The sequence below is a fragment of the Pelmatolapia mariae genome, linkage group LG16_19 (genome assembly GCF_036321145.2).
Source record: "Pelmatolapia mariae isolate MD_Pm_ZW linkage group LG16_19, Pm_UMD_F_2, whole genome shotgun sequence".
NCBI classification, from domain to species: domain Eukaryota; kingdom Metazoa; phylum Chordata; class Actinopteri; order Cichliformes; family Cichlidae; genus Pelmatolapia; species Pelmatolapia mariae.
This window is the reverse complement of record NC_086241.1, coordinates 13292855-13319196: the sequence shown is the minus strand read 5'-3', so window position 1 is coordinate 13319196 and position 26342 is coordinate 13292855. Positions and strand designations below refer to the sequence as shown.

Below are 26342 nucleotides of genomic sequence, written 5' to 3'. Positions count from 1 at the left end.
TTTAACAAAATATTTTCGTCTTGATGAATAATACACATTTCTTATTTCTCATTTTCCTTTTCTTTTTTTTTTCTTTTTTTTTTTTTTACTCCACCTCAGATTTCAGGAAACACATTATGTTTGAAGATATTTACATATGTACAACATGTGGAGCACCAAGGGTTGTTTAACTATTTGAAAACTGGACTCTTTGCTTTGCGGTTTAGGGTGAACCCGAGTGAGCATGAATTCACATACAATCAACTTTATTTAAACATAAAATTACAATTTGTTATAGAAATTGTACTATCCCATATTTGAGCCCCACGTGAACAGACCCTCGGTGCACCAAAAAAATAATACAATTGATTGTATAATAACAGTGTTTCTCTCTTTCTCTACCGATACTTTGTGTTGTTTTTCAGGCACACTTTATGTAACAGTTTTGTTGCTGAAAAAAAATTACAAATGGGGAAAAAAAATAATAGATAAAACAATCTTTCATTGTTTCCAGCTACAGTAAGTCGGTGTCTCATGGAAAAAAGCAAATGATGCACCTTTACAAAAATGCCCATGTACAAGCCTGTGGTTTTAATGACAAGAGGGAGGAGACATTGGGGTCATTTGAATAAACCTTCACAGACATACATAGAGACTCAAGTTTTTTGGCAGGAGATGAAGAAAGACAGAGTGTGCAGCTAATCTGTCCTGGAAACCTTGCAGCTTCATGTGTTTGGAAGGAGAAATGTAATTTCGTCTGGTTTGGATGCCACTCTCACGTGCGGTGTAGAGTGGATGTGTGCCACAGTACCACTTTGTGTTTTTAGCAGACAGCCTATTCTTTCAAATGACAACGTAGGCAAGATTTCGGGATGATCTGTGTGGTTTCAAATCCATCTTGCTTGTTATTTAAAATGCAAAGTATGCGCCAGCACATTTCTGCTTGCGAGCTCTGGTGCAGTGAAACTAAATTCTTTCACGGTTTTTCTTTAACTTTACGACCAACTTAGAATGCATGATTTTCTATTTGATGTCATATCTCCCATGCCCTCTTTTCACTAGCACTCTGGATCACACCTTTTAACTTTTCAGCTTTTTGTTGACAACCCTTTCACTCTCTTTGTTCCAACTTTCAAACTCAGGTGATGAAAGCAGCTTGAAACATCATAAAAATGAGGAGCCGCAGCTCACCCAGTTTAGTTTGATAAGAAGCATTGGAGGAATCCGTATTAGAACAACCAGTACAATGACTTACAATGTCACTTTTCTACAGAGATCAAGTTCCTTCTTTAGTTTCTTCCTTGAGCTTCTCTCTTTACCACTATCAAGTGACGGTATATTTTTAGAGCCATCTCTGGGTTCAGTTCTGCACTTTTAGCTGTGATTGAACTGCACTCGTCCTTGTTCTTTTATTCACCCTGCTGACTGTTTCTGGAATGTCGTAGGATAAGACAATAAATAGTTTGGGGTAAAACAGAGCAGTAACCACTGCACACAGAAGTGAAACAAAGTAGCACTTGAAGCAGTCGGCTGTTCATACTGTATGATGCCAAAGGCCATGCTTTGTGAATCTTATCTGGAACAGTAGCAATAAGGCATCTGTGGTGGCAGCAATGCCTTTGAGCCTTGTCAGCTGGCACGTTCACTTTAGTCTTTCTTTGTTGCGACCCAAAATATCCGAGCAACTCTCATTTTTGGGGGGATGCATGTGTAGGTTGAAAAATTATGTGGCATTTAACTTAATTAAGATGAATGAAGCTCGTTTAATAATTCTAAAATGTGTGGAGCACTGAGGCTGTGACTGATAAACCATTCATGTCATTTTTGTTTTATGAGCCTTCAGACCTCAGACCAGATAGATTAGGTCGTCTGAAACATACTACATCACTGTAACTTGCTGATAAAAATGAACCAAGCTCCTTTGTTCCACCTAAGACTGAGCCTTGCAGATCTTCCAACTCGGAGATTTCTTCATCACCCATATACTGCAACCAGCAACTCTGCAGACTATGAGATTCCTCTAAAATTAGTTTTAGTTCCTTTTAAGGTAATGCACCTCTTTAGTCATTGGTCTTTATCCTATGTTCATTTCTGTCTCATTACAGAGTGCTGGGAGCTGCTATTAAGCAGCTCATCCATCACCGCCCAGGAATAGGGTCTAAAAGGTTAACGGGAACGGATTTTCTGGAAATGGAAAAAATTCTAGTGATGAATGGCATTAGCTTACGGAAATTCACCTTTGAATTAATGACTTGTATTTATCATTTCAAAAACATCGTGTTTTGGGCACTGCTTGGGTGCTTTTTGTTTTTCTTCTTTCAGACTGGACTGCTTGAGGACCACTCTGATATGAAAAAAAAAATGTCAAAGCAATACATTAGCTTGTCTTTATATTATAGCCATGGCTGTGGCTCCACCACACCGCCTGAGCCATTTCAACATATCGAGAAGAGTAGGAACTGAAAATGTATTACATGAGCTAAACGAGCGATATAATTTAGCTGTGTGTATCATGCTATGCCCAAGTTTGTTTATGAATGGTGTGCTTGTACATACTCAAGTGAACAATATGCTTGTGAATGCTGCTTAAAAACACTTAGACATATGCACGTTCCCGCCTTTTGTCTGTTGGTTCTCACTGAATGTGCCTAGCATGCAGGCTGCAGCAGCGCCAAGCACCCAGCTGGATGATTTATCACAGAATACTCCTTGATTAAGGAAAATTAAAGCAGGCTGCTACTGGCTCGCAAATTGCTTTGATAACAAGTTCAAGCAGTTAGTTAGTGGGAATATTTTGGAGGATATGGACCTCTGAGAGAAAACAATAAAGCCAATTGAACTGGAAGGGGTTGCCCAAAGTTGCTGTTGTTGTTGTTGTTGTTTTTTTTTGGGGGGGGGGGGGGTTGATGCAACATGGCTCTTCTCAGGGATGCAGGTTTCTTTTTCTTTTTTGAAAAACTACATTTCATTCCCCCACAGCTCCAGGTGGTACAAACTTATCCTGCTTGTGAGACATGACTCAAAACCATGGTGTGTTAATCAATAAAATCAGCCTTTGAGGTTCCATAGCTGTTAATGGTATATGACAGTTGCAAGTTGCATCATGTATGTTAGGAGCGAGCTCCTGCCGCAGCGATAAAGTCTCATGAAGAGGCAGACATTTATGTGTGATGCACATCTTGTAAACAAGCTCTTAGAGTGAATTCGTGTAACTCAAGCACATCTTTGCCGTGTTTTCATCAGTGCTAATCCTTGTATGCCAGAAGAAGCGCTGCTAAGTGTGCTTACGGTTTGTTCTGCTGGAACACCTGTGTGATTGTGACTGGCACGCACAACAAGCTGATGACATACGTACAGAAATCAATTTGAGCAATTCAACATTGTCAATGGTTAGGAAAGAGTTCAGGGAGCTAGGAAACTTTTTTTGTGTGTGTGTGAGAGCAGCAAGTCAAGCAAGTCAACTTCTGAAAATATATAGGACCATTAAAATCGGAGTGTGGAAACAGCTGAGACAAGTTCCATCTTCTTCTCGCTGGCTACATTTGTGTGAAGCCTGCGAGATCACCTCTTCGATCCTACTGTATGCTGTCTCAGGATTTATAGGAATTGTGCTCCTGCCCTGTCAATCATACAAAATGGCACAGTAGGCAGAGCCTTGCCTGAGCTTTTCTACCATCCCCATAGGAGTCCGTCTATGACAATGACTGGCCGTTGAGGCATTCTCGCCGCAAGCACTGCGCCGGCTTCCACCAGTCTCCGTTGTGGCAGCGGCAGATGGTGCAGTCGTCCACCTTTACTTCAATTCCAGCCGGGATGATCGTTGTTCCAGCAAAGCAATTTGGACCTGCCGCATGGGAAGGGAGGGAAGGAAAGGAAGGGAAGAGAGAGACAGAAGAAGAGGGAATGAGAACGACAAGAAATGGATGTGTCTCTCCTGAGAGCTTCTCTTTGCAGTGGGGTGGTGGAGTGATGCAGAGAGCTGCAGGGAGTTAGGGGAGTCAGAGCAGACGTACAGATCTTTTCACGGGCATGCACCGATGGGCTTGTTTTTGCAACACTAAAGCGCTTTTGTTAGTCTCCCCTTCTCCCTCGACATGGAGCGCTTTGCATCCTAATGCGCCGCAAGCAGAGAAGCCTGCCAGGCGCTGGCTTGGCAGTACAGAGAGGCTGGAGTACAGAGAGAGACAGAGGAAGAGAGAGAAAGCTGCTTTTAGAGGCAGTAGGGAGGATGGTGTTAATCACTTCGGTCTGTATGAAAAGGCCACAGAACTCCTTAGCAATTCCTTACACAGCTTCATTCCACGCATTCACACACGCTGACTGTCAAACCAATAAAGAACTCAGATTAATTTTGACATCTGATTTATCCGTTAAACACTGTAGGATTTACTTGTGTGGATGTTGATAGGATTCCTTTAATTCTAAAACATGCTGTGTACGACTAGAACACCTTACACCGGCGTTTCTAATAATCTCACCAGATAGACAGATTATCCTGGGTAAATTTTAGGATCTGTTTTCCAGGACGCCAAAGAACGGTATTACATTTGTAAGATTTATCTGTATTACCACCTGAAATTATTACATCTAATTTGTTTTTCTCTTTGCCTCAGAGATATTTGAGGTAGTGCATCTCTTTCTCTACCTCTAGAGACAGGAGAGCCAGAAGGTGCTATGAGTTCATCCTAGTTTTAATCATTTAAAATGAAGCAATCAGCAGCTCAATTGGTGTGACGGTGACTTTGGATCGCTCTCAGTGTTCGGCTCTGTAAAACCTGCCAGATTCAAGACTCCTCTACGAGCAGTCATAAAAACTCATATGTCCCATAACTCTTGAAGACACAGTAGCTTTCACGCCTGATATTCACGAAACATCTTGGTGTCCTGTGAATATGATTTAGGGTCTGGTAGCTTAATGATAGCAACGTAAATGTGTCAAGATAGTCAACCTAAAGATCAGAGGTACATTTCTGGTACACTGTAGAATTTCTCACCTGTCACACAATTTGAGCCTTTTTCACACCTACATTTTAACACACAAGCACAGGTATCAGTAATAAAATAAATAAAGAGTGAATTTCATTTATCAGCTTCAATTTCAAGGTCCTGCATTTGTGCATGCTGGCTCATCGTCTCACTGTCACGGCTTTCAGGAACAATGTGGCCATCAGTAATATTATTAGTAACACCTCTGTTTTCCTTTTTTTTTTTTTAAAAAAGGCTTGTTAATGCTTTATGGAAAAGTAACTCAGGGCATTAGATTAAGGTTAGCTAAAGATCAGGATTGTGGTTAAATATTTAAAACGTCACGCTGACTCGCAGCATGACACAGGGAACACTGACTTTTTAAATCTTCAAGAGCATGAGTTTAACCTTACCTCAAGGGTAAAAATGCTGGAATGGTCTACAGAGGGACAACTCCCAATATTTTACAAATTCTTGCTTTATGCATCGAAGGAATTAGGTTTAATTCCAGGCAGTGCTTGTACGAGAAATAAAAGATGCAGGAAGCCATAAATTTCCATGTGACATTGACAAAGGGAGCTGCTGGCTACCTGCTACCCCCATCCTTTGCCTTAGCATAGATGGGTCCTATGCTCTATTTAAAAAAAAGAAAGAAAGAAAAAGAAAAAAAAAAAGAAAAGAGCATGGGATCTGATCTTAGACATAGAGAGCACTTGCCAAGTCTTAACTCGCAATGATCTGCCTCTGGACAGCTGGCACAGGTCACAGGACAAACTCGGCAGAGGTTGATGAGGGAGGAGGGTGACCCGTGCTGCTGCCAAGTGTGATTGTTTATAGCCCGATAGATAGGGAGACGCAAGGACACAGTCTGAGCTTCCTGTCACCATGTGAAGGGTGTGCGGTCACTCGTCCGAGCATGTGATCAATTCGTGGCCAATAAAATCTGGTGAAGTCAGAAAATGTTTGTCCTGTGTCAAAACTGTCTCAGCACATCATACTTTCTCTGACTACTGCCTAAGGATTACAATGTAAACTGCAGCTTGTTCAGAGAATATGTCAAAGCGAATATGTTCCTGAACCGTATCCAGCTCCATGGCACTGCTCCTCTATGATATGTCTGTTAAAAGACCACAATGACGGCATTCTGACAGATAAGAAGTGGCAGATCTGTAGTTGGTTTAATCTTGTTATACTGAGGAACCATTAGCCATTTTCAGGATACTACTCATTTCTTTTTGAGAATTACATAATTACATATTCCCTGATTAATTTACAGTAGCCTATATAATTCATGATAAAGATTAGAGCTGAATCAGATGGGCTCAATGAATGTGGAGCTCAGAAATGAGCACTGCCACTGGCTGACTATTCTATTGTGCTGCCTCTTCCTCTCTGCTGGTGTTTTCAGGAAGGAACACCAAAAAGGTGCCAAGCTGAAAAGCTACAGCCTAATAATAGAAAGCTCTGACAAAAGTTTGGCAACCATAAGCACTGATTCGCTGATTTGTGAGCTGAAAGACATCCAGATATCAAGGTCATATCAGTTTAGTTCAAAGTAGCTTTTTTTAAAGCCTGAAATGTAGTTAAGCCACTGGAACATGGGTGATTAATCTTGTTTTTCACTGTGTACCCACATATAGCTCCATTTAAACTCACTAAATCAGTGACTAATTGGACTAAATGAGTCAAATATTCCTCAGTAACATTTTAGCCACTGGCAATTAGGTCATCGCTGCACAATTCTGTTTACAAAGCAACCCTAAAACCTTTCTTTCACTAGAATAGGTTAATCTGGACCTTTTACCTGAGCTGGAATTGTAAATGTGGTGTATGGAGATACAGTCAAACAAAATTGTATTAAGAATTGTATAAAGCCTTATCAAGGGCCATTTAATTAAATTCAGTTGTCTTGTAATCTGTGAAATAAGCATTACTCATTTTCAGAGACTGTTGAGATGGTTTGTTTTTTTATGTAACCTTAGTGTTACATTGTAATTAAATTAAATAAACCTTTCAAATGTATATCTGTTCAGTATTAATTTCCATTTACCTTCTAAATCTCTGAGGGAGTTAAAAAGTGGTGAATGTAAACATGTTGATAGATAACAGAGATAATCTTTTTCAAGTACTTTCAAGCATTTAAGTACAGTTTAAAGAAAATGTTCTCACTGTGCTTTCTGTGACTTTCTTCCCTTTAAAGTATTTTAGCAGGATGTGCAGGTTTTATACACAAAGTTAACCCAAAGCTTTACCATGACAAGCTACTGTAGTATACTTACACTAGCATTTACCTGGAGAGTTTTGCTTGTTCAGTAAGAAGATTGTTTTTATAAAGATTAAAGCTGGTCCCATATAAATCTCACACTGTTATATTGTTAAGAAGAGTATTATTTAGTATTGTTTGCATTCATAAAATATTATATTTATGCCTCTCCTAATCATTTATGCCACAATAAAGTAAACCTATATAAAAAAGATAAAATCCTTTTTGTATTATAAGACCAAAGCCCTCTGCATAATGTTTGGATTAAAGAAAAAAGAAAGCAGCAATAAAAATAAATAACACATCAAAAAGCTGGATATTGTAGACATGTTTCTAAAGGGAATGTAATTTGACAGCAAATGCTGAACTTGCAAAATGCATTTTATTAACACTGATTCTTTATGTTTAAAGAGAATAAGGTGCAGTGTTTCCAGTTTTTCATTTTGGAGTCACATCATGTTTTTGTGATATTCCAGTGGATCAATTTAATATTATTAAAATTCCACGGGATCTGTATTTAGTAACTAAGGAAATTTCAAGGTAATCAGATTCATCCCTGCCTACAGTCAACATGACCTGTCTGTCCAAAATCCTAGAGCCATTAGTCAGCTTACAATTATGTGGCTTGCTGGAGGACAATAATGCCTTCCAGGCACAGCAGTCATGCTTTAGTCCTGTTCATATGACCTATTGTTCTCAGATGTACTTTGTCTTTAGTGGTAATTAGCATTTGTTTACACAACGACTGGTTGTCATCCAGTCTAACTTGTATAGATGATAAACATTATACCTAGAACTTCATACAGCCATAAGCATAGAAACTCTCTAATTATAATAACTACTCAATTAAAACAAAGCTGGCTTGTTGATCTAAACTTAAAAGTGACCCATGTTAAAGCTAAGTGGCTTCAGCTGGGATAATATGTCTATCAGATGAGGTCAGGACCTGCTTCTATGACCCAGCACATTATATATTCTGATGATGTCAACATCTTATTAAATATGCTGCTTTCTGCTTACTGCTGCCTCAAAGTATGTCTAACTGAGAGTTCAAACTGTTGCTGTGAATGGGCTCATATCATCACAGTTTAGTCTCACTGATATTTACTTCACGCATCCTTTAAATATAATTTGCATTCTAAGTCAGCAAGCAGTGCTACAAAGTAAAAGAGATGATGATCACATATGACCTTTGGTAAACCAGATTACAGTTGAACTATGATGACCCGTAGACCTCCCTGTTTAAAGCTAGATTTAAATGCCAACCACATAAAAATATAGAGTCTGTGCATTTGATGTTATGTGCTGTGCTGTGGGGGGTTTTTGTGCTGTGGACTTTTACCTCAAATACTTTTAGATGCTACTTGTTTATAGGTCTCTCTCATTTCAGTTATGCATTTAACAACTGCATAACATGGGCTATTGGATTGTGATCACGTGACTGATAAAATACCTGATTTCTTTGCTTTGAGAAAACTATTGGATTGCTTTTGCAGTTTGCTTTGGATAATTATCCATTTGTACTATAAAGTGCTGTCCAATTATTTGCAGCATTTGGCAAAATAGTATAGTCCTGTACACTTCAGAATTAATTCTGCTTCAATCAGCAGTGACATTATCAATAAATGCTTGTCTCCTGGTTCTAATGGCAGCCATATGGGTTCATGCCATAATATGTGGTCGGCTTCAGATCATTGGCTGTTTCTCTCCATGCTTTTCTCTTGCGATAATTTTAGTATAAGTTAAACTTGTACACCTTGACAATGATCTTGTGATCTTGTGTTGTGTTGTTCTTTCTTAACCACAGAAATAATTGTGTGATCATACACTATAAATGTCTTCTGTGGTCTTTCAGGCCTTTTGGTGTTGCTGAGCTGGCCAGTGAATTCATTTATGTGTAATAATTTATCAGATTGGTGATTTGGACCCTCCTAACGGTTTTGCTCTTTCTGTCTCTGTCTTTCTCTGATATGTTTATTTTGGTTTTTCAGCCTAATGTTAGCCTCCTTCACTTGTACTGATATTTCTTTGGGGCTCGTATTTAAATATAGTGGGGAAAAGCTATAAAATTAAAATCAAATGCTTTAAATCAGCTTCAGATAATAAGTATTCTTTAACTGCCATGAAGTAACAAGGGGGCAGGACTCACCTGGCCATGAAACTGCTGGTTAGTGAATTGTCCAATTAATTTTGAGCTTCTAAAAATGGGGGGTTGATTATGTATTAAAATGGCTGTAATTCCTAACCAGTTATTGCAATACTTATGTAAAATCCCTTGAATTAAGGCTGAAAGTTTGCACTTCACTTCAATAAATTCCACTGTGATGGTGTCCTGAGGCACAACTACATAAATTGTGCCGTTGAACCTAACTGCACATCCTAGTTGCACAATTTTTGCCCCTGTTTGAAGTGCAATGATTTCTATAACTGTATTTTTATTTAAAACTAAAACCTGTAACGGGTAAAGAAAAACACAAATATCTGTCTCTCTGACTATATGTAACTGAACTGAGGACATTTGGGTGTCTGCTTTTCATTGTCCCTTGGCCAAAAATGAGAGCTAAATAGCATTCGTTCATTGTCCTCTCTTCGCAGCCCTCAGCTATCCACTCCCGTAAAGATTTATCTGGTTCCAGAGCCTGATGAGGAACCCTTGGGTAACCTAGAAACAGCAGGCCTACCACTGAAATGCCAAGGGTGTCACTGTGTCCTGTCAGCCTGGATTAGTTCTCTCCTAGCAGCTTCTGTAGCCTTGTTACTGTGTGTGTGTGTGTGTGTGTGTGTGTCACACTATGTGTGTTTATGTGTTGAAACAGAAGAAAACAAGCAATGGTGAGAAATAAAAAATACAAGGAAGAAAATGTTTGTAGTTGTGCCACTGCGGGCATTTAGCATCTGCCTCCAACTAAGTTCAATTCCCTTTACTTTTAACCTGTAGGTAAGCAGCAGTTAAATATATACATATCTAGTTATACACTTTCTTTTTTCATTAGTTTGTCATTTAAGTTCAACAAGAATGCAAAAACATTTTGTTTAGTGAATGCAACGTCAAGTTTAGACTTTGAATTTGATATTACGCCAGGTTCACACTGCAAAAGTGCACTTACTGTACTTTACTCATAAAGCTCCATCTGTCCCTCAGGACTGGTGCTGGCAAAGGGAAATCTCTCACCTCGCCTTGTAAATAGTCAATGAACCATTGGAATCCTATAATTCTAATTTAGGGATTGGTTGTGTGTGACAAGGGCTCCAGGGCACTGGGAAATAAAAGGCTCTCTGAGGACCCATTAGTCCCTCCTACCATCCCTTTAATCAATGGGCTAATGTTTACTCTGCTTAGTGTGTCATTTATAATTAAAACTAGTACTGCTCATTAGTGTCCAACGGGCCCAAGGTAATAATTTTAATTCATAAAACATCAATTACATCCTCATCCTGATCTAAAGGCACGGCCATCAAATGGTGATACCACCGATAAACTTGCTGTCATTGGTTTAATGAAAATTTAATGACTTCTAAGGAATCTGAATTGACTTTCAGAGGAGATGAGTGTTTACCGTTTTTACAGATGGGGCAGCATTGCTCTGGCTCGTACACAGGGTTGACACACTCTGGGACGGCGCAATCGGACACCACACAATGCACTTCATTATTTGGTTCGCAGCGGCACCACTCACAGGGTGACGGCTGTGGGCAGAGGAGGAAAGAGACAGGGAATCTGGGTTAGATGACTCAGTAGCTTTCACCTTGTGTGTATGTGTGTGTGCATGTCCATGCATGCTTGTGTTTTTCTCATATGCACATTCTTAATAGTTTCAGATGCGTGAAAAAAATGTGTTGTGATAAACAAAGACACAGGTTAATAAATTATTCACATCCCCAGTTTTATTAGGATACTTTTGCCTTAACAAAAACAGCCTATACTACTGCTGGCTTACAACAAAATCTCTAGAAATAACTAAGGGAGTCTATAAAGTAATGTTCATGATATTTAATGTTTTGCTGCATTCTGCTGTGGCCTGCCTCAGGAAACAGTTCAGAGACTTATCTCACCACCTCTGCAACATGTAAATCAGTAGCTACTATGCAGCTCCCTGTGCAGCTGCCTCATACTTGACTCTATCTTTACAAAGTCTCTTGACCGGAAAATGAACTGTAATGCAATTTCATGGAGTGGAAAAATACAAACTGTTTCCAAATCACAAAAGGTCAGCTGTTCATCATATTAGATTTTCTTTTTGCTCATCATAGTAAACAGCCTTTTGAGTGTGACTCTGCACTGCTGTATCTGCAGTTTGGTGTCGGGCTTAGACAGTAATAATATTTGATATTTGATAACCCCTTCTTTGGTCTTAACTTTTTTGGTGGGAAAGCTGATCTATGTCGACAGCAGCCAGTGCAACGTAAACAATAAGCTTCACATTATGATTATAATCTTCATGATTTATTCATTTGAAGGATGAAATTTCACTTATTGCAGCAGTCAATAATTTTAATTCATAACATATCAATTACACCCTCATCCTTTAATTTGCTACCACAGAATTTCCCATGAACTCTGTGGTGGCAGCTTTTAAATGATTAGTTCATGGGTCTTTACCCTGTTGGTCAAGTGTTGCATTCCAACTTGCAATATATATTTTTTTTTTCCAGCAAATATAATTAACTTTCATGCATTAAAAAAAGGAGATCCACAGCTGTCTATTTATACATCGTTTTTCCCACTGGTGTGGGTTTGCTTAATGGGATGTCTCTATACAATGGAAAATTTACAGTGTAGGCTAATATGTAGGCAGAGGTAGGTACATTTTATTTTCTTTGGATGGACTTTTTCCATTTTTTATAGTATGCTAAGCTAACCAGTTCATGCCAGCGCTTAAGTCATTATAACAGATTCATTTTTTTTCTGATTTCTTTAAATGATTAATATAGTACTTTGGAACTGTGTCATCAAATATCTGAGCTGCATTTGTTCCCAAAATATATGGATTTATAGCCACGACAACAGCGGCTCCACAGTTTATTTTTGTGCAGAGATAGGTGAAAGGGCTAAGGTATTTCAAGATGTATATGTGTTACTTTTACCATCTCTTCTGGGCAGATCGCATTAAGTGACACATAATAAAAGTGTCAAAACTCCTTTTGTTTTTATTGAAGTTTATGGGAGTCAGTATGCACATTAAGAGATATAGGGGAAACTGTGTAAAATAAATACAATCCAATTACTGATTGTAGCTATTCCCAAGACCATGTAGAAAGAGTTCTCTGAATCAATGCAAAATAAATAAATGGATAAAAAAAAATCTAAAATGTTACTTCCTCTTATTAAACTTTCTCTCCTCACGATAGAACATCTGATAACTTTGCATTACATATGCTGTAATTCTGATGAATGTAGATGAAAATCATCACTAATTTCTTATATGCATTTGCAATATAAGAATAATGCTGTAAATCATGACAAATATCAAAGTCTTTATCTCTAACATATTACTATGAGAAGACTGATTAAATATTTAACGCCGATGTAGCTCTGTAGTCCATCACATTTATGACTTGAATAAAAATGCAAAAACACTGGCAACAGAAGAAGCTTAGGTTAAATCAAGATTATATTGGGTAATATGTTTCATTGGGGATATTAAAGCGAGATTAGTTTGCAATAATGAACTACATTCCATGGGTTTATTACAATGTTTAGAAGAGAATATTCCAAATGAATATTATGCGTGGATGTGGTGCATAAACATGGCCCAGAAAATGTTAAAACCCCTTGAATAAACTTATCAAACTAGCTAAAATGATCAGACTTAAAAGAAATGATGGGATGCTTTTGAAAGAAAGTCCCAAGACATCAAGCAGAGATCTAAACTTCTGACATATCTGGCATGTAAAACCAAACTGATGCTCAACGTTTGTGGGCACAGATAACCGCATTCAAAATACAGAGGAAATATAAAAACAGGAACATGGCAGCGCTTCTGCAGATGTACTCAGCTATAGTGTACTGCCAAAAGTGTTTAGATCTTGAAAAAAAAATATCACCATATTATAGTATTTTGCATCTATTTATACATCATGGCATTGTGCTGTCCTGTGTGAATATATAGCTTTGCACCATCACATACTGAAATTTAATGGGGCCTACAGAATCCAGCTGACATGATATCTATCCATCCTTTGTTTTAAACTGTTTATCTAACTAGGGCTGCTGATGACTCGAGCCTTTGCCAGCTGACACTGGGTGAGGAGCACAATAAACAGTCCATTACAAAGCTAACAAAGAGATGCAGACAACCATTTATGTTCACATCCACAGCTACAGTATATTTAGAATCACTAATTAACTTAACATGCAGAACTGTGTCTCCAAGTACCCAGAGACAACACACAGGATAAAAATTGTTTGAGTAGAATTCCAGTGAAAAGAAACAAACAAACAAAAAGTAAAATATGATGATATACATTATATGAGCAAGTAAAATTCTCTCTTGCTCAAATAAATATTTTGGTTACTATACCATTATCATGTTTTAGTGATTTTATAACTCAATTCAAGTGCCATACAAAAAAATGCTCTTAATCTGACCACACTCATTGAAGTTATTAATTATGTAAATTACTTGCTTTGCAGACAGTATGCAGTTGTGTTCATATTTATTTGGACACTAACACCATTATTGTAACTTTGCCTCTGTAACGCACTAGTGCGGATTTTATATTTGGATGCAACTGAAGCGCAGATTTTCTTACTTTAATTCAATGAGTTTATGGTGATTTCATTTTAATGGAGAGACAGAATATTAACCAATAATGCAGAAAAAAACAAAAGAGGTTATAAAATGATTTCCAGGTCATTGAGTGAAATTAGTGCTTGATCTCCAAACAATACATGACTTAGTACTTGATGGAATAACCTTCCCTGGCAAGCACAGGAGTAAGACATCTCTTGTAGTTGGTCACCAGGTTCGCTCAAGAGAGATTTTTCCAGAAATTCGCGAAATCCTTTAGGTTTCTTGGGTGCTGCTTTGCAACTCAAAGTTTCAGTTCCCGCGTCTTGATGCATGCTCAATCATCCAGGTAAGTAAATCTCCAAAAGTTGATTCTGTTCATCTGGACGTAGCGTTTTGTGGGGGAAACGTTTCGTCACTCATTCAAGTGACTTCTTCAGTCTCAGCTGACTGCAGGTTTCCCCAATCTTATAAACAGTACATTTGCATAATGACTGAAACCAGCCCAGTGAAGGAACAATGGGCTGGGAGGTGACAAATGTGTGACGAAATGTTTCTCCCACAAAACGCTACGTCCAGATGAACAGAATCAACTTTTGGAGGTTTCAGTTCCCTCCACAGATTTTCAATAGGATTGAGGTCTGGAGACTCCATGAAATTGATGCACTTCTTCCTAGACACTCTTTTGTAGCCTTGTATGCCTTGTATGTTTTGAGCCATGGTCCATGATTCTGTCCATTAGTCCCTCAGTATGTTTAAGTCATCCTGTATCCTTAGCAGAAAAACAGGCCCAAAGGCCCATAATGTCTGTATGGGGATGGTCTTCTTTTCTTTATACTCAGCATTTCTCTTCCTCTAAACACAGTGGATTGAGTTGATGCCAGATAGCTAGATTTTTGGTTTTATCTGACCACAGCACTTTCTCCCAAGCCTTCTCTTAATCATTTAAATATTCACTGGCAAACACAAGAAGTGCCTTCTTGAGCAATGGGACCAGTGTGTTACCAATGGAGTTTTTGGTTACTGTGGTCCTAACTGCCTTCAGATCATGAACAAGCTTCTACTGTGTAGTTTTGGGCTGATCCATCACCTTTCTCATGATTATCCTCACCCCAGGAGCCAAGATCTTGCACAAGCTCCAGATGTTGGCCATTTTACATTTCTTCCATTTCCAATTAACTGCACCAGCAGTTGTCACCTTCTCATCAAGCTTCTCGCAAATGGTATTGTATTTCATGATAGCCTTGTTCTGGTCTACAGTTTTGTCCCTGAGATCCTTTGGCAGCTCTTTGGTCTTGCTCACAGTGGTGGAGATGTTAGACTGAAAGAAATTTGTTGTGTGGACAGAAAATTGAGTGATTCTGTGGACAACTTGTCATGTGCTTTATACACATAAAGTATTGAGATCAGTACTATCTGTAACTGATAAACTGCCTGATTGACTGTAATCTATGGGCCCACAGGCAATCTGTGAGAGCCAAAATTCTGGCTGGGTTTTAGGGGATCAATTACTTCAAGTACTTTCAAGTAATGACATGCAAATCAGTTCATAACTTTTATGTTTTTCAAGATAATATTCTGTCTCTCCATTAAAATGAAACTACTGTGTAAAATAGGCTGTTCCTTTCTTTGTAAGTGAGGGAATTTATAAATTCAGCACAGCATCAAAAAATATTTCCCCCACTGTAGTCCCCCAGGTGCAAAAGTATTGAATCAGTTGATGGACAAGCAGTTTCAAGTCCAGGTGAAGCATGTTCCCTCGTTATTCCATGACAAGTTAAGCCGATTAAGGAGTTTATTCCGAGTGTTAAACTTGCATCTATCCACTGGAATTCTCAATATGACATGCAAAGAGATGCCAGTAGAAGTAAAGGTCATCATTAGACTGAAAAACCAAAATAAGCCTATTAGTAGTGTTGTGCGATACTGCAAATTTTGGTATTGATCTGATACCAAGTAAATTGGGATAGTATTGCAGCTACGAATACTAATACTGATGCTTTTGACCTGCAAAGGCGCCTTACGTAGAGGAGAGCAGTGTGTCATGATTTATAAAATGAATCATCAATAATTTGCATATTCTGTACAAATTTGTGATTACTATAATTTGGGATTACTTTCCACAGTAATTAGTTAATACAACAAAAAAAACCCCAACTTTTCAGTCTGTTTTTTCGGAGAGCTGGAATTTAAATGTGCTAGTCTCTAAAGCACTTTTGGTCATCTTCTGTTGTTTAAATGTGCCACAGGCTATAAATGAAATAGATGTGACAGTCAACACAAAAATGTTCAGGCATTTTTCATAGTGCATGTTTGAGGCATATTTTTTCATTTCCAAAAATAAAAAATAAAAATAAAATTCTGCTGAGCTTAGAGCGTAGAAACAAAGCATCAATCCAATACCAAAACTACTGATATTGGATCAATCCACCGACCTCTACTTATTAGACAGATATCAAAAACTTCAGATGTGGCCAAATCAACATGCTAGGACATTCTTAAAATGAAGGAATGCACTGACCAGCTCAACAACACCAAAGTCCGCTTTTTTTTGTTTAGGAAAAATCCTTTACAACATTTAGCCAAGCAAGAACACTATCAGGGAGGTAGGTGCATTGTTGTCTAAAACTTCAAGAGACACATTCATATTGTAGGTTTACAATAGGTTAACCTATCTTTTTACTTTGGCTTTTGATTCTAACTAGTTGGCTGTTATCTGGCTTGTTGTGTTGTCACCTATTGTTTCCTGTCCTGTTTTTATTGTTTTGTTTTAATTGTCTCATGCTTTTACTGACTGTGAAGCACTATGGTCAACTTTGTTGTTTTTAATATGTGCTATATAAATAAATTTTGATTTGATTTGATTTGATTAAATGTGGTGCAAAGAACATGAAGGCCAGATTAGTCTGTGCCTTGGACACTTCTGACAGAGCCTTCACATTTCTGACAAAAAAAGGGTCTCTGGATGGATGAAATCAAGATGAACTTTTACTGGAATGATAGGAATAGAAAAGTATGCACAAGGATGAGAAACAGCTGTAGCATACCACTTTATCTGGTAGAAGTAATGTTATAGCATGGTATGCACATCTATGGCTGCCACCAGAACCGGGCCACTACTGTTTATCGATGATGTGACTGCTGATAGAAGTACTGATAGTAGGATGAATCTTGAAGTTTACAGGGCTTTACTCTCTGCTCAGATTCAGCCAAATGCTACAAAACAAATAGGATGTTTTTTTTGCAGCATTTGGCTTTTGACCTAAAACATCCTCCACAGGCAGCCTAGGCGCTTTCTCAAAGAAATGGGGTATTCTTCAACGGCAAAGCCCGTCACCTGATCCCAACCTAATAGAGCATGCCTTTCAGTTACTGAAGACAAACCTGGAGGGAGAAAGAACCGAGAACAAGCAGCAAAGGCCAGGCAGAACATCTCAAGGGACGAAATACAACTTTTTTGTAGTCACAGACTGTAAATGATTTTAATCCAAGTATGAAAAACCAAATCTTAACTGATAGATTTTTTTTTCATTATCATTGACCAACCCCCCCCCCCCCCCCCCCCCCCCCCCCCAAATCCAATCTAAACCAAAACAAAACATATGAATCTCATTGTGCGTTTTAAAATGAGAACAGATCCATTTAGATAATCAATTCAGATATAATGTAATATGACACATATTCACGACGAAACAATAAAGTTTTAGGGATAAACCCTGGGGAGAACCTTATGTTTCACAGTTATAGACTTGATTGTAGCACTAGCTAATCCTGAAGTGAAGCTGTGAGCCTGAAAAGTGGATTCAACAGCTCCACAGAAGATTGTAGGAATGCGTTTCCACTGTGGCACATAAATACTTTATCTAGTTTTTCCAACAATGTCTTTCACATAATTTGTCTCTCAGGTCAATGTGGGTGGTTGTTGCATGATATGCTAAAATGAAAGTGGAAGTTACAAGCAGGAGTCCTGATAAATGCCATTGTTTTCTCCTCCTTTAACGTCACTGATAAGATGGGAGGAACTGCAACCAGAATGCAGCAGAGCTTGAGCAGGCAGAAATAAAAGTGGACTCATTCTTAATTGCTGAAAAAGCTCAGTTGGTACAGATACCAGAGTAGATGCTGTAGAGGAGCTACTTGAAATCCATTCAGACAGAAACTTGCATGAAATCATGTATAATAAAAACAATGAATAACATGAGCGGGTAGGTACAAACGCGACACAAATGTGAATAAATATTTTTGAACAAGAAATCATCCAAAAAATGACACAGAAGAGGGAACTGGGTTCTTACTATAATATATGTGCATGTATTTAATCCCTAGGTGTTTCTAGATGTAACAAGTTGTATTAAAGTACAGACTGGAGATTGTGGCTATGAGAGACAGCAGTTTTTATTCACTATCACAACTGACCTTTAAAATAAATTAATTTGAAAGTGGTATTTCTCTGTAGGTTAATCTGCCAGATCGGCCTGTAATGCAGCCTGCTAGTTCAGATGCTTTACGGGAAAAAGTATATTAAAAATGCAATCGGAAAAGAAAACTTCTTCATGCACCTTTGACACATTGCTGAGAATCCTTCAATGTATTCAGCCATGCCTGGTGCTTTCAATGCGTCCTTTTGTGTGAGGTCTACCGTGAAGAGGATCAGTCATGCCTAAGCCCAGACTTACAAAAGAAAATGGAGCACTAGTACCGAATTTAGACTTGCTGCCAGATGTTTTGGTGAAGAAAAGACGCCTGTTGTCCCCATCTTTCTGGCTGGCTATTAGAGTCAATTGACTGCCATGCTTTTCATTCGCACACTGAGACAAACAGAGACAGGGCAGGGAAGCAATGAATAGTCAAGTAACCTTCAGCAGGGCAAATGGCAATGCAAAATACTCTGAGACTGGACGATAGGGTCACAGGAAATATACTCATGCTGTTAAAAGCAGTGACAGGAATGAGTTGACAGTCAAACTGCATGCTCTGTTGTTCAAGTCAAAACAATGTTTTACCAGTGGCCATAAAATAACACAGAGAATAGACAGAAAGGACTTGAGGATGAGGATGAAAAACATGCAGTACTAACACTTGCACACCAATTCTGCAAGTGAAAATATGTCAAAACCATAAAAACGTGTTTGACATTCTCTGCGGTCAAATTGTTTGCACTTAAAAATTTTTTTCCCCTAATTGCGACTATTGTTGCCTCCAGCAAATTGGATAAGAAAATCAATTTGAGCAATAATTTTAACAGCTTTTATGGATGTTTTCTCACATAGGTATGATAAAAGCACAACAACTTACTGTGGTTGTGTGGGCAGCTCAGTCTGTGTGTGTGTGTGTGTGTGCACAATTTTAAACAAATTATTATAATTCTCTGCAGACATGTTTTCACAGAATGCTTCTGTGACTTCGCCACATCACTGCTGTGATAGAAAAGTACAGATATAATAAGTAAAAGTTACCAAAAAACAGAGACATGAAAAAAGTCCAACCACAGTGTTTGATTTACATTGATTGCAGTAATGCATTTATGAGATTTCCTCAACATTTAAATCTGGTACAGGGCTTAATTGCACTCCACTGAATAGTACTTGTCTCATGCGGATTAAGTGAAAGGTGAGCAGAACTCAAGCATTAAGGCTATTAGTCACAAATTAAAATTGTTTGTCTTTAAATGAGAACTCATTCAAAGTCTGATGGCTGATTTGCACTGTGTGTACCTTTGTTACTGAACATATTAGAGCCCTCCCACCTTTGTCAAATCTGCATCCCTTCCCTAGGCGGGAGGATGGTCATAAGAAGCATGGATGGGATTCTTCACATCTGAGTTCACATCCCAGCCCTAGCCTGAAGATCTGGGATCTGAACTCACCCTATACCTCCTGGTTCTTGATTGCAGCTGCGCTGAGGCCAGAGGCACACCGGCAGCCATGCTGGGTGGACTGGTCCCTTCCTCATCAGATGGAAAACCCTGTAGGTGAAACACCTACTATGGTTGAGTGGCATGACTCACTCACATGGCAATAAAACAAGATATTGGAAATTACTGCATCTACTTTTACAAAGAATTTAAAGCTGAATCAACAGTATCAGTATTAAATTCTTTGTTGCTACAAGCAAAAACTTTTAAGTGGATGAGCTGTAGTGGGAAATGTAGTTTGGACCTATTTGTCAATTTGCTGATGCACGAGTTATGCCAGCATTAGATTCACAAATGACAGGCTGACATTTCGCTGGAGTCAGCTGCTTTGTGTTGAAGGAATGCCCAATACTACTTGCATGGTCATGATTGCATACATTAGGTGCAATATACTAAATGATCAGCCTACAGTATAATGAGGTTTTCAGCATAAGGAAAGTGGAAATATGAAGTGTTGGTGGAAGCCAAATTATGTATACTGTACAAAACAGTTCTTCATAGCCAGACATCCCAGTTTCCGAGAAGCTCTAAACAGCCCACATCTCTCTTGTTATCTTCCCAAAATACTGACTCTTCTCTCTTCTCTTCTCCATCATCTGCTACTGAATATAAATGCACACCTCTACACAATGCAGCACAATCACCTCAAATGAAATGCCAACAAGGCCCAAACCAAAGGTTAACCTGTCGGCATCTTTAAACAGGGGTCTGCATATCAGACACTGACGGCCTTTGATTTCCTTTAACACTGCGGGGTTCTGAGGCTTTCATGTCTTTACTGAAGAAACTCAACTTTCACAATTTGGACTAAGACACTGCTACTTGTGTGGGCATGGATTTAAAAAAAAGATGATCATTATGAACCATAGTGCAATTTCTACTGAGACAATCTATAAAAACAAATGATTTTGTTCTTCACCTTGAAGTAATATTGAAATGTCCTTCCCTTCTCTTGCTCCTCAATGCACTATTGATAGATCAGATGTTACATCAGACTGCGAAGCTTTTGCCCTTAAAGTAGCCCTTACAAAATCACAGAAATCTGTGGGGCTGCAGGAGCTTGATTGTGTCTGACGTGCAAACACACCAATCATTACAGATTAAGTACATGGGTTTCAAATGGGCTAATCTCTCACACCCCTTGTTAATGGGAACACTATGTCACTTTCATGCCACCAAGAGTTGTGGTTGCCTACTAATGCAAAACATTTTTCAATTTTTTCAATATCATTTTTTTTCATTTTAACATTTGAAATCTTTATGTCATTCTGTTTACAATGGCAAGAGAACACCTGAATATTTAAAATCTTTGAATGGATATTTGTATATCAATATTGTTGACAGATTTGTTGACAGAATGGCACCTAATAGAGATGTATTGTAACAGTTCTGAACAAAGGCATAAACTCCAATGCATTTGCCTCTGCGCCTCTAGCTGATAATGCAGATGAATCCCACATCTGCTAAAAGGTTTTACATTAAAAACTGATGAATAAACATTAGCACACTATTTTTTCCCTCCTTGTGCTGTTTGATTTCTTGTGATTTGCCAAAAAAAAAAAAATGCATTTCCAGAGAAACTGTAGCAGAAAAGTTAATTATGATGGCCTGTCTACACACCTGCTTGACTTAACTCACTCTTTAGCCCCATGTATGCTTCAGTTTTTCTTTTTCTTTCCGTTCAAGTGGCATGCTAATTATTTTCTTATGCAAAATGTTCTGACATTACAGAGAGCTTTGTTTGTTTTACCTTTAAGCTGTTGTAAAACTACTCTGAAACACTTCCTGTTTTCTTGGATTTTTGGACAGCAAGCAAAAAAGGAAGACAAAAGGAAATATACCGTAGTGTCTATATTCACTAGAAGTTGCTGTAAATACAAAAAGATGATCATCTGGTACTTAACCGGGTCAAATACCTAAAACAGACCTACAGAGTTATTATAAATGTAAACACTTCACAATGTGATATTCTTTGTTGTGTGCACACCTGGATTCACTTCCTTTAAGTTACCAAAGAGCGTAATTAAAGCTATGCACAAAATTAATTTTATGTACGATACTTTACATTTTTCAAATGCAGTCTTCATCTTAGAAAACAGTTTTAATGATACATAGATATTGTGCATTCCATTGCATATTTGACAGCATAAGATCAATATTTTTTTAACCCTGCAAAGGGAAACCTTATGAGAAATAGTCAGACTTATTGGACTGTATAAGCACACGCACGCACACACATGTAGTCCACCCACTCCTGCAAACTACAACTGACAAAGTTAGCTTTGAAGATGCTTTTGAGCTTTTGAAAGGCTATTTTCAATTATTCATTTAGCTCTTGAGTACCCTTTATGTGTCTTTAAAAGGGTAACCAACAACTTGTGTTTCCCCAGCTGTGGCCCGGTCACACAGATATTTGCTGGGGTCATAAATCCTATCTGAATACAAGAACCCTTGTCTAAGGAGCTATTGCAGGTTTTTTCTTCTAATGTCTTCTGATTTTTTGATCTGCAAATGCTGGTAGATGGTTTTGAAAAAAAAAATTCTAACTACAGGAATTATCTTCAGAGTACATCTGTTATAATAAATAGCCTATCTAGTTTTGTCTTATTTTACATCTTCGGCAGATGTTCACAAAATTGAGAGAACGTTTTTCATGTTACTGATGATGATGAGAACATACCTCTAGCATTAGTTTCTACTGTGTAACTGGTAACTCCATAATGGGATAAACTCACAGCTATTATGTACAGCGACTAAAAAACTGAATTTTTGATTGATTGCGTCATTCAAAAGCTAATTTACATCACTAAAGTGGAGCCCACAAAAATTCTTTTTACCATTGGAGGCTTATAGCATTTGTCTGACAACTGCAATGGATGCACTTATCTTAACTGGTAACTGATACATTTGCATAGACATGAACAAATGCTATGATTAACCGCAGAGCTATACCCTTGTTTTGGCTATGACATGTCATATTATATTTCAGTCACTTACTGCCTCAATCCAGTTGTGAGAAATGTGAATGAGGAGGTTTCCTCATGGGCAGCAACAATTTAAACACAGACTGTAGTTGTCATGCTCCCAGTGTCATTTATAATCAGGCAGTACTGTCATGCTCTGTAACAACCACTGAGACACTGGTCTGATGGGTAGAAACCTTTTTTTCAACAGACACAGGAGCTGCCAGTGATGACTCAGTGTCCACAAATCACAGTATTAAAATACTGTTATAGCATCTGTCAGTTTGGTAATGCTGGATGAATGTTCAGTTGATGAAGCAGGCAGAAGGATGACATCACTCTGGGTGGCAGCCATCTTGGTGCCCTTGGCCAATAAACACATTTTGAGCTTACTTTCACATTATGCCAAGGACTGATCTAAACCCAAATACAAAGCCTCACTAATTCGAACCCTAACTGCCCCACCAGATCACATCTGCACCACTGTTGTGTTACGTTTTGTTATTTTCATCAGTAAATGTGATCAAAGATGATTGCTGTCAACAAGTTAACAGACTAAAAAGGAAAGAAAAATATGAGACATGGTGGTTTTTACATTATGTTTGAAGTGACTTGTCAGTTTACCACGACCATAGAGGTGTTGCTGTGAATGCATATGATTGTCACAGACCTGTTTTGTTTTAATAACATCTACACTTGCGTGTGACTTGATTGTGTTTCACCAAATGAACTGGAAAGATGGATTGGAGTCTTGAGCATCAGTTAGTCTTTAATAAAGATAAATAAGATGCAGGGTGGTGATTGTTGGTGGAATATTCATGTTCAGTGCTAGAGTTTTTCTAGTGGATTCTGGTAAACAGATGGTTTTTTTTTTAAGGCTGAATTATAATCTTCTAACTCATTGCTTACCTTGAATTCTTCCAGAATTTTATAGGTTTTCCCTCGGTACTCGCAAAAGTTTTTCACCTCTTTGCACTCAGGGCAGCATCCATTGTGTTCCACTTTGGTGCACTTTGGATGCAGTTTCGGGCACTCGGGTTGGTCGCACACAGGCCCGTCCTCTGTGCACACACACGGGCAGTTCGAGTGTCCCGGATAGAAACGTTCCCCGAGTTTGTAGACGAAGCCGCTGTCATCCACGCATCCCTTGCCCCGGTAGTCATCAAACACAATGTTCTCACCGACGGTCCGCTCCGCCTCGTCTGCGGCGTAATCCTCGGGGTTACCCACCGTGGCCGGTGACACAGCGCTCAGGGCCAACAGGGGGACGAAGGCAGTCAAGAGGAGAAGGCCCATCCTTTGCCGCGGCATTGACATCCACGTTCAAAACGGCTGTGTGGATGTCATCCTTAGCCTCTCTGTATCCTCTCCGGATCTGTCCAGGGCTTCATTATCACCACCATCACGTAAGGAAATGAGCTGCAGTGGAAAAAATAGAAGATGACATGATGGATGATGACTCCCCAGCTGCTGGTTTGCACATCCTTACAAACCAAAATCACCTTTTAAATACTTTCCCCCTTTTTTCTCTTTTTTGTTTGGCTTAGGCCTGTGTATGGGTATCTTTTATTTACGGTGCACATATGCTGCACCAATGTTTCAATAGAGATCATTCGGAATTCTTTATCATTGCTCTGTCACAAAAGAAAATATCTTACACATAAAGCTAAAGCCACGGATGGTGAAAACAAATATAAATACATTTGCTAACATAAGAAGCATGCAGTCTATATGCGTTAGTGTGGTGGTGGTGCATTAGATGCAAATTATTCTCCTCTTTCAAAATCACAGCAACAGCTACGACCATCAACAGAGGGAAGGGTTGTAACACTGATTGTCTAAAGTGGGTGGAGTGAGCTCCCCACGGTCGTCTTCTCCCCATTAAATAAAACCGAAACAGATATTACAATTTGAAACTTTATGAGAGGCTTCAGAGACAACAGGTAGCATTAACGCTTTCAATTCTCCTCCAGGCCAGTAATGATAGTAATGACTTCTCCGATTCTGGGTTTCTTGTAACCACCTCTTATTATATTAACCATGTTCCATGCAGATACATGCAAATATTGAGAAATGCGCAATGATTTAACCCAGAATGCGTCAACCGTTTGGAAGGGGAAACACACACATCGACACTCCAGACAGTTGGGGAATATATAGCTGAAGATAAATATCTCTATGATGCGTATTAAGCGACAGCTCTAACTCACTCACCGCTTTGAATAAGACTGATATCCACTAAGTGTGAAGGTAGGATCCCCAATACAGAGAGCGGAGACAGATTACAAATAGTCGCCTTGCCTATTGGAAACTTCACTCTATCCACAGGGTGAAATCACCAGTCTCCACGAGATACTGTAATCCGCCCTCTTGTCGTGATGATGTGCTTAAAAGCAACTAAACAACAGCCTTTTGGAGGTTTGCTCCCCTTTTCCCCCTTGCAGAGAAAAAGACATCCGCGTAAAAGTAGGTCTTCTTCATGATTATCCTCAGTGGACTCACCTTTTCGAGACAATATCGCAGTTCAAGTCCAACTGCATGCGTTACAGACAGAGAAAGAGAGACTAAAAAAGAAACTGCTCGAGAAATCCTCTATAGCGTTCCCTGAGAATCCGGAGTCAATTCAGTATTTCCCCACGATGGAGGTGAATATTAGAAAGCAGCAGCCAGTCTTGTTGCACATGTGTGTATACATCCAGCAGTTGTGCGGAAAATAAAAAATCCACATGGGTAGAAGTTAAAGAGTATAAAAAATCGACCCATTCGCGGCTGAAGCCAGTCATTTTTTGAATTTGTGGCCGAGGTCACGTTCATCATCAGCAGGCGAGACTGACGAGGGAGCGCTCCGACTTTCAGCACCTTGGAGAGCGACTATCTTCTGCGTCCTGCGCCGAGCAGAGAGGAGCGCCCCCCCCAATCCCCTCTGCCAACCACAGTCACAACAACACTCACCTCCCACGATCCGAGGACAAGTATGACTGCATTACTGCAAGGGTTAAAGGCTGGGACGAAGTAAAACGATCAAATAGGTGGTCATTAGTCAAGACTGGTTCCGACAGGAGCAGCTGGTAAATTGAGGAGGTATGCTAGATCAGTTAAATATGTGTGCGAGCCTTCCCCCTGTCTGTAAACGGGTGCGCCTATGTGCACGCCTGCCTCATTATACGCCTGTGAATATGTGTCTCCATGCGTGCGCGAGTGTGCCAGCGCGTGACAGTGTCTTCACACATGACCCGCAGCATGTTTCTCTGAGTCACTCATTTCTAGCGCAGTTTACGGAGACCTATTTGTATTCAATGGTGCACTGCAAAAGGGAGTCTGACTTCTCAGCCCCCCCACCCCCAAACACCACCACATTAACTGAAAAGTACAGTACGGCTTTGCAGAGCAACACCAGCTTTGTTTTACAAATGGTAGCCTATAGGGGCCACTGCCTGACTACAGTCAGTCTAAGGGTAGAGGACTAAGAGCTAGAAGACCAGCACTTAATTAGACATTCCCACAAAGACTCATAAACACCTTGTCAG

At 39.1% G+C, this 26342-nt stretch overlaps 1 protein-coding gene across 4 annotated transcripts; it reads right to left on the bottom strand.

The window, feature by feature from the left end:
• Window position 1: 1 nt before the first annotated feature.
• Window positions 2-25998, bottom strand: vwc2l (von Willebrand factor C domain containing 2 like). Of its 4 annotated transcripts, none has more exons than XM_063499266.1 (5): window positions 25030-25998; window positions 23725-24234; window positions 19805-19918; window positions 10765-10894; window positions 2-3823 (listed from the first exon to the last, which is right to left on the bottom strand). In XM_063499266.1, the coding sequence occupies exons 2-5, from the start codon at window positions 24130-24132 to the stop codon at window positions 3672-3674; spliced, it is 804 nt and encodes a 267-aa protein (XP_063355336.1). In that variant the 5' UTR covers window positions 24133-24234; window positions 25030-25998; the 3' UTR covers window positions 2-3671. The 4 variants fall into 4 exon arrangements, with proteins under 4 accessions (XP_063355336.1, XP_063355337.1, XP_063355338.1 ...); XM_063499267.1 differs by having other exon boundaries at window positions 25318-25998; XM_063499268.1 differs by having other exon boundaries at window positions 19805-19903; window positions 25030-25997.
• Between the last annotated feature and the right edge of the window lie 344 nt (window positions 25999-26342).

What these genes read in the sequence shown, in the direction of transcription:
- vwc2l (XM_063499266.1), bottom strand. Translation starts at nt 24,132, where the DNA reads ATGTCAATGCCGCGGCAAAGGATGGGCCTTCTCCTCTTGACTGCCTTC. An exon ending in AAATTCTGGAAGAATTCAAG is followed by an intron (nt 19,919 to 23,724) that starts GTAAGCAATGAG and finishes CAACCATAGTAG; the next exon opens with GTGTTTCACCTACAGGGTTT. An exon ending in CTGCCCCATCTGTAAAAACG is followed by an intron (nt 3,824 to 10,764) that starts GTAAACACTCAT and finishes CCCATGCGGCAG; the next exon opens with GTCCAAATTGCTTTGCTGGA.